The sequence below is a fragment of the Meleagris gallopavo genome, chromosome 2 (assembly GCF_000146605.3).
Source record: "Meleagris gallopavo isolate NT-WF06-2002-E0010 breed Aviagen turkey brand Nicholas breeding stock chromosome 2, Turkey_5.1, whole genome shotgun sequence".
NCBI lineage: Eukaryota > Metazoa > Chordata > Aves > Galliformes > Phasianidae > Meleagris > Meleagris gallopavo.
Window position 1 is genome coordinate 86,898,088 of NC_015012.2, and position 8,613 is coordinate 86,906,700.

An 8,613-nucleotide genomic window follows, 5' to 3' on the forward strand; every position below is an offset into this window, starting at 1 on the left:
GGGACCGCCCACAGCCAGCACAGCACGCCGGGGGGGGCCTGGAGGAACGCGGGGGTGGAGCTGGAGTGGTATGCGCGGCGGGGGCGGCTTCTGCGGCGGCACAGGAAGTGAGGGAACGGCTTGATTGGCGTCGAGACCCAGTTTGCGGTTCTGCTGTGCAATTCCGGGCGGTGATTTGCTTTAACACAATTCCGGGAGCCTTTTCCAGCTCGAGTGGTTGAAGGATAGAACGTTTGGCCCGAATTCCAGTGGAAGCAGCCCTCTGGTAAGCAATTGCAGTCACAAGACCGGACTGGCTGCGGCAGGGTCTGTGTTCTGAGGTCCTTCTTCCTGAGCAGCCCCTGGGAGTGCGTGCGGGGAGCATCGCCCCGGGCTGCGTGCAGGGCTGCGTGCAACGAGGAAGAGCGTTTAAGTTCGGGCAGCGGACTGTGTACAGGCTCGGAAGTTTGCTTCTGTGCTTCTTCTGGGAAGAGCTGTTTTGAACAAAACACACACACACACAGAAAGAAAGAACCGAGAAGACAGTGCTCACAGGTGTAGCAGTCACTCTGGTGTGGCTTGGCCACTCTGAGGCCCGAGGCAGCAGATGTGGGTGGTTTGTGATTTCTCTTCAGGCCCGACTGTGCTGCTCAGGAAAGGTAAAAGTTTGCTACTGGGATGTGAGTCGATGCTTTCCAAGGAGCGTGTGTTGCAGAGCGTTGACAGAATCACTTCAGCACGGTGCCAGCACAGTAGGTGTTCAGCCCAAAGCCCAGAGCTGGGTCCCTCAGCGGTGCCATTGCTGGAAGATCTCTGCTTTTCCTCTCGTGGCCCAGAGCTTCCGGCCTTGGCCAGTCCGTGAGGGAGCTGTGATGGACAAGTACAGCCTGGCACAGGGGTTCTTGTGCTGATGCTGGCAAGCATGGCTTTGGCTGGGTTGATTTTTACCAGCTGTCCCTGTGCTTTGGGGAAGGTCGGGGAAGTTTTCTCCTTCTGCTTAGCTAGCCTGCCCTTGTAGTGCACTTCCCAGCCTGCACCCACATGCTGGAGGTTGGAGTGCTCGTCCAGTGCTGGTCCATGGTGTGAGGGCCCCGAGTGCAGCTCTGTCCTCAGGGGAGAGGACTGGAGCCCATCACCTATTTCCGGAGCACCGGGGAATGAAGTAATTCTGAAAGAAATGCTGTTTGAGAGCACTTTTACTTGGAGTCGTGCAGGTCACCCCTTTAGAGGAAAGAGAAATATTGTGTATTGAGTTATAGTATCATGGGAAAGGCCTCTAAGATTTTCTGGTCTAATAGTCTACCCATCACCGCCAAGTCCACTAAATCATGACCCTCAATGCCACATCTATGCTTTTCTTGCAGAGCTCCAGGAATAGTGACTTCATCACTTCCCTGGTCAGCCTGTTCCAATGCATCACCACTATTTCTAGAAAATTTTTTTCCTTACATCCAGTATCCTGAACCTACCCCCACCTCACCACAGCCTCCTTTCAGAGACTGGTAGAGAGTGATGAGGACTCCTCTGAGCCTCCTCTTCCTCAGGGTAAACGTCCCCAAGGCCTTCAGCCATTTTCATTGGATTTGTGGTCCAGACCCTTCTCCATCTTCTTTGCTCTTGTCTGGACATGCTCCAGGTCTTCATTGTCCTTCTTGTTGAAGGAGAGGTTCTCTAGTCCTCCATATGAATTCCCTCCAATCATCTCCCTAGTCCAGATAGCAACACTGTTTCTGATACAAGCCTGGATACCCTTGGCCTTCTTGACTGTCAGGGTACACAGCTGGCTCTTGTTCAGCTGACTGTCAGCTAACAGCCCCAGCTCCTTTGTGCAGCTTTCCAGTCCCTCTGCCCCAAGCCTTACATGGCATTACCTGGGGAGTGCAAGTGCAGGACTCATCACTTGATCTTGTTGGAGCTCGTACAATTGAACTGAGTCCATTGATCCAGTTTATACTGATGCCTCTGTAGGGTCTTCTTACCTCGAGGTATATCAGCATTTCCTCTCAACTTGTTATCTGAAAACTCATTGAGAACATGCTCAATCCCCTCATGGGTATCAGCAGTAAAGATACTAAACAGGGCTGGCCCCAGTACTGACACATGGAGAACACCCCTTGTGACTGGTCACCAGCTGGATTTGACTCAGTTCAGCACCACTCTCTGGGCCCAGCTGTACTGCCAGGTTTTTACCCAGCAAAGAGTATACCTGTCCAAGCCATGGGCTGTCAGCTTCTGGAGAATACTGTGAAATTCAGTGATGTATATCATGATCTGTGTGTAGGTGAGGCATTTCCCTAAATGCCTTGTTGATATTTGAGTATTTGTTAGGCACGAAATGGCTCTAGGCTGTTTACCACTCTAAACTGTCAAGTCTTAACCAAGGCTTTGTTATCAAATGCATATCTATTAGAACTTTGGTGGAAGAGACTGAGGTATTTGGGAATACAAACATGGCCAGGGCTAGGTGTCAACTGAGCAGAGATTTGGAAGACCTGTAGTTTGGGCTTTAGCACTATGGTTCTCCTGCGAAGCAATGGCTGCTGCTTAGTAGGGCACGTTGAAGATACTGCCCATCATAAAGAACTTCAGTGGAGAAGCTTGGAGGTGCAGTTTCTACTCTCACTGTTATGCTGTTCATTTCTACGTTTTCACTGGCATCTTTGAGATTATGGCCAAAGGTGCGTTTTGTGGCTTAATTGAATGCTGTAAAGCCTATGCAAGAGTAAATAAAACGTGCCCGTAGAAAACAGATAAAACTTGGCTTGATGATGAAACACTCTATCAGATGATGAAACACTGTTATCAGTCTGCGAGTTTGTTCTCTCACCAAGTCTGCTGTTATCTTTTGGGTCTCATTAGTGAAAAGAGTCCAGTGTTAACTTTGTTTCCAGCAGCAGTTAAGCTTACTTCAGCTGCCAGGTTTGTACTATGACTGCACGTGGTGGTAGTGAAACTTTGAAAGGACCGAGTTCAATCCCTGAGCTGTTATCTGGTGGTCTGACTTCAGTCCTTGATGCTGGGAGCATTGTCCAGGTCTTATCTATCCAGTGGTGAGGTGATCATGATTGCGTTTGTTTGGCATGACTCTTTAAGTTGTGTTCTCAGAGTCATTAAGATATGCATACCTGTTACAGTTTCAGAGTTCATAAAATTGGAATGGATCTTGAAGTCAGTCTGCATGCTATATAATGTATGATGTGGTGCAGCTAGTGCTCAGAACAAACTTTATAACGAGAGAGCTAAAAATAATGCTGGTGTCTTGGGCTTGCAATTGTTGTGAAGTGGTCAATTTCATGTAGTAGGTTTTCTAGTGTGGTGTGACTTAGATGCTGTCACAAAACCCAACACCCACTGCAAAGATTGCATTACTTTATTCGGTAATAATTCTGTGTTGAACTGATTCATGTTCTCCGTTTTTTCTCCCCACTAAATCAACAGGAGCTGTGATTGTGTCAAACCCCAGTACTTAGGTCTTGATTGTCCTTTTACTTTGATGTTCATCCAGATGTATTTAATAGTTTGGAACAGAACATTTTAATATATATTTTAAAGCTTTCTTTAAGATACCTCCTTGCATTTCTTAGGAAAGAAGAGCTCTGAAGTCATGGCGGAGAAACCTAAGCTTCACTATACCAGAGGAAGGGGGAAGATGGAGTCAATCCGGTGGCTGTTAGCAGCAGCTGGGGTTGAAGTTTGTACCTTATTTTTTTTTCTAATTTTATAAAGCAATAAGATTAATGTCTGTTTGAAATATGGATTTGGTTTCAGAAAGGTTTTCCAAGTATTTCTATATTTAGAGATATGTACGGTATCACTTGTTGTACTGCAGAATGCTTGCATTCAGTAACACACACTCTTGTATTTTATTTAAAGTATTCTTTGATTTTAATATGCAGAAAGAATCGTTAATTCGTTCATTTTTGAAACATACTTCGTGTTGTGGAGATCTTAAATTTTTGCCACAGACCAGAACAGTCTGAATTTCCTGTATCTTAAGTGTGGGACTTCAGAACACAATCTCCAAAAAAATTGGTTTTTGTTCATTGGTCAGGACCTGACTAAGATTAATCAGCAAAGCTGCACTGAAGCCAATGGGAAGCTGTCTAGATTCGCACCAGGTGAAAGCTGTCCAAAGGCATCTTAATTTCTGTTCACTCTTTGCTTGAATGTAATGTTTTGAAGTTATTTTCTTAGCCACTGTGTTGCACTGGAAAGAAAAGGCTTTTTTAGTGGTGCTCATTCATCTTGAGTATTGCTGACAGAGGAGCTGCAGAGCACAAGTGCTCTCATTCAAATGTCTTTTTCATATAGAAAACAGACAAAAATCACTGGAGTTGGGCTCAGTGATCCTTGTAGATCCCTTCTAATTCACAATGTTCTATGATTCAGTTATATCTATAAGAAAAAGAGACGTAAAATGTTGTGTAACAGAAACAGGCATAATGTATTAAATACTTCTCAATATTTCACATGGTGTGAGCTGCTTTTCAGTGAATGATTCAGTATCTGTGAATTGCTCGTGCATGCAAGTAAGCAGAGCTTTATGATGGAAGAAGATTTTTAATAGTGAACAGCACTGTGCATTTACTGATGAGTTGGGATGGTGTAGTCCAGGGTTATTTGCTGGAAAAGCGATGAAGAATAGGAGTCAACACGGTGATGAGAAGTATGGGAAATAGTAGGGAGAGGTGGAGTCCGGCTTCCAGACTCCCTTCTGTTTTCCCATTAACTTTGGAGTGTCACAGTGTTGTTTTCTGTCTTTACTTTTCAGTTTGAGGAAGAATTTATAGAAAAAAAGAAGACCTAGAAAAATTACGCAATGGTGAGTCTGCAGATTGTCCTTTGAACATAAGTTCACATCAACAGAACAAAAGGAGTGCTTCTGACTTTTATTAGTGAGAAATGAGATTTCTGTAAGATCTCTGATATAATGTGACTTGTAAAGAGATTTGAGAGAACCGGTTGCCTTGTTAAAGCTTTAGATCACTCAGCATTAGAAATATCATGACATGTTATTAAGTCTGTTCCTCAGAACCAGTGTGGTACTACATTGCTTGAATAGTTTGCTTTTTTTTCTTCCCCAGATGGATCCCTGTTGTTCCAGCAAGTGCCCATGGTGGAAATCGATGGGATGAAGATGGTGCAGACTAGAGCCATCCTCTGCTACATAGCAGGGAAATACAATCTCTATGGGAAAGATCTGAAGGAGAGAGCCTGGTACAGTAGCAGTACATACTGTCCTTTCTTATACTTTTTCAGTATTTTTGGTGCATAGGAGAAGAATATTGCTCTGAGATGACTGTGTGCAAAGCTGCACATAATGTACTTGTGCTTTGTCCCCTCAGATCCAAAGACAGCTTGAACAGACTTTGACACTAAGAGATGATTGTTAGATATCAATATAATTACAATTTTCTGGCCACATTCAGGCTTATCTGAACTACCAGAGTAGAATTACATTACGTTGCTGGGTAACTGCAGAACAGTAATACAGTTATAATGCTTAAAGCTGTTTATTTTTTGTGCTTAAAGGGGGACTACAGAAAAGATGCCGGACTCTTTATCAGAGAGTGTAGTGACAGGACAAGGGGAAATGACTTAAAAATAAATAAAGGTAGATTAAATTAGATATGAGGAAGAAATTGCTCACAGTGAGAGTGCTGAGGTACTGGAACAGGTTGCCCAGAGAATCTGTGGATGCTCCATCCCTGGATGTGTTCAAGTGTGTGGCAACCCTGCTTGCAGAAGGGGTGGTGGAACTGGATGGGCTTTAAGGTCCTTCCCAACCCATGCCATTCTATGATTCTATCAGTTGGCAGCCATTTTTTGGATCCTTTTATGATTTGACATCAAAACTGTTATATTTTCCGTAGTAGCTTGCACATGTGATTTTTTTTCTCGTAAAAAATAGATGAGTAGATCAGTGGAAAACTGGGGGTTTGGGGGGTTGGACTCGATCTCTAGAGGATCCCTTCCAACCCTCTGTGATTCTGTGAAAACAACGTGAGCAGCGGTTAGACTCTGGTTTATACTCTGTTTGTTGCATACACCATGAGCCTCTTGCTGAAGATGTTTGGGAAAACAAAAAACCTGAGCTGGAATCAAAGTGGAAGAACAAGAAAGTGAACCAATGGTTCAGGCTATATTCATTAACAAGCATCCTACTCAGTGACCTCTTAAATACTGTATTTCAGGAAAATAACCAAAATGGGAGTTTAAACCTTTTCTTTCAGGATTGATATGTATGTGGAGGGAACAACAGACCTGATGGGAATGATCATGGCTCTCCCTTTTCAAGCAGCCGATGTGAAAGAAAAGAATATTGCCTTAATCACTGAACGAGCTACAACCAGATACTTTCCTGTTTATGAAAAGGTAAGGGATGAAACATCGGGAGTCCACAAAGGCAGCCAAGCAGGGTGCAGCCCTCCTGCCCCAGCCCCACATTCATAGCTTGAAGGCAGGCAGTGGTACAGCTCTGGGACTGTATTCAGCAATGGGAAAAGAAAGCTGCAAAGTCATGCTGGGCTGATCTCAGTACTGAGCACCTTTGCTGTCTTAAAGATTACTCAAAGGGCAAATTCTCCTTACTTGCAAGTAGTGGACTTTGCAGGTAGCTTTGTGGCTGGTAGCTCCCATTGTTTCGCACAAATGCTCCATTTAAATACATGTGCCAGCCTTCAGAGCTTCCTGCCTAAAAGTATACATACCCTTGATGTTCAAAGTTAAATTCAATCATGAGTTATAATTAAGGACCTAATTTTGTGATTTTTCTTGAACCCACTGCTTTAATGGAAGTCACCTAGAGATTATTACTGTCCTTTTCTGAATTGCTTTATTTGGGCACTCTTAGACGTGCACAGAGAGATGTGCACAAACAGAATGTATCTAGCTTAAAAGCAGGAAAGCAATTATCTGCTGGCTAGCACGCACTAAAGAGGTGGCCTCTAAGGGGCTGTGAGCTACAGCATTAGTACACTTACTGCACTCAAAGCACACAAAAAGCCTGTCTTTGCTAGGCAAGAGTTGGCAAGGAGAGGGAGGGTTGTTCTCTGTTGCTGCCGGGAACATAGCCTTCGTGTTACTGTGTTGCCATTTCCTACCAACTTGCTGTTTATTTTGTTTTTCTCTTTAGGTTCTTTTATTTTTGTGTCTATTAACATTTTTTTCTTTCTGAATTAGAGCTAGCAATGATCCTCACCTCCTGCTGCTGTTTGTGCCCTGCATGGCTGTGCTGTGCAGACTTTCTCGCAGCGCTTTCTCCCAGCGTAGCAGTTTCTCCATGTCTGTGCCAAGGCAAGAAAAAAAATTATCAAGGGATCTGCTCCTACAAGCTAGCTCTGGGAAATCAGAATATTTTGGAGAATATCTTTATACAGCTTTCTAGAATCCAGAAAAATGCAACTTTTGTACTGTCTATGGCATCGTAGGCAACTATTACAAGTTTTAATGTGAATGTGTACTGGGGAAAAGTCTTTAAAATAATCCTTATTAACTTACATTAGACAGAACTAAATTTGGCATGACTTTTAGCCCAGCTAATTTTGTCAAAAGAATTAATAACTTTCCTTCTGAACTGGCCGCTTCAATGGTCCATTGATTCAGCTTGGCAGGATTCACAGTCCATGCCTCGTGCAGTCCTGACAGTAAAATCTCTCTAGATAAGATCACTTTGAACTATCAGCAGCAAATGGTAATTCAAAAGCACTGTAGGGTGTCTGATGCTTTGTTTGAGAGTTTCCATATGGCTTCAGCAGTCAGGTTTTGGTAGAGCTTGTTTTGGCAGTGTAGGAATAGCTGCAACAAGGTATCAGGTATTTGTCTCTCCCAGAAGTCGCTGCCTTTTTTACGCTAATATTGGCAGGTTTGGGATTGTAGTAGGAATCATCTTTATGGGTTCTTCTATGGATTTCTACTGCTGTTTATTTCAGTAGAGATCTGTCTGTTACATCTAGGTAAAATCGTTGCATACTTCTTTGTATTGTATGTATGACTTCTTTATTTGTTCTTATTTTGTAGGCCTTAAAAGACCATGGTCAGGATTATCTTGTTGGCAACAAGCTAAGCTGGGCAGACATCCACCTGCTGGAAGCCATTTTAATGACAGAAGAACTTAAGTCTGATATACTCTCTGCATTCCCTCTGCTACAGGTTAGTGATCATCTGATCTCAGCATGGAATGTAACATACACATTTCACTGCCCAGCTTTAAAAGCTCATTGATGTTTAAAAGTCTTTTGAACCACTGTACTGAGTTGCTGGCAGCTCTCTGATCTTCTGTTGACTAAAACAAGCTGAACACCCCCACAGTCACCTTCCTTCAGCTCTGCTGCTCCCAGTTGCTTTTAGCTGGCAGAAATTCACTTACTGACTCTACCAGTTTTGTCACTGCCACTAACATGTCTTCAAACACAGCTTTGGGCATCAGGACAGGAGGTTATGGCTTGCTGTGGCTGCAGTTCCTATCCTACTTTTGCTAGCAAAATTACATTTTGAAGAAACTGTATACAGAAGTGTTTCTTCTTTCTTGTCTTATGTGGTGGTTTGCACTGAGGTGCTCCTGCCCTAGATTCTTTTTAGCCCAAATACATCTGTAGTATTTGGATTCAGGTTGCATTCATTCCTTTTTTTTTT

At 43.5% G+C, this 8,613-nt stretch overlaps 2 protein-coding genes across 3 annotated transcripts in view; both read left to right on the plus strand.

Moving 5' to 3' along the window:
* The first annotated feature begins 127 nt into the window (after positions 1–127).
* The window catches only part of GSTA1.3 (glutathione S-transferase alpha class A1.3), a 27,410-nt gene continuing 18,924 nt past the window's right edge, over positions 128–8,613 (plus strand). For both annotated transcript variants that reach the window (XM_010707799.3, XM_010707795.3), the window contains exon 1: positions 128–265. The gene's annotated coding sequence lies outside the window, so the exon portion shown is untranslated. The remainder of the gene's footprint in view (positions 266–8,613) is intronic.
* GSTA2 (glutathione S-transferase) lies at positions 212–8,217 on the plus strand. The gene is given in 7 exon segments (XM_019613208.2): positions 212–265; positions 3,564–3,670; positions 4,751–4,769; positions 4,772–4,801; positions 5,064–5,196; positions 6,213–6,354; positions 7,999–8,217. Coding segments are annotated over 6 exon segments (615 nt in total). The 5' UTR covers positions 212–265; positions 3,564–3,583; the 3' UTR covers positions 8,203–8,217.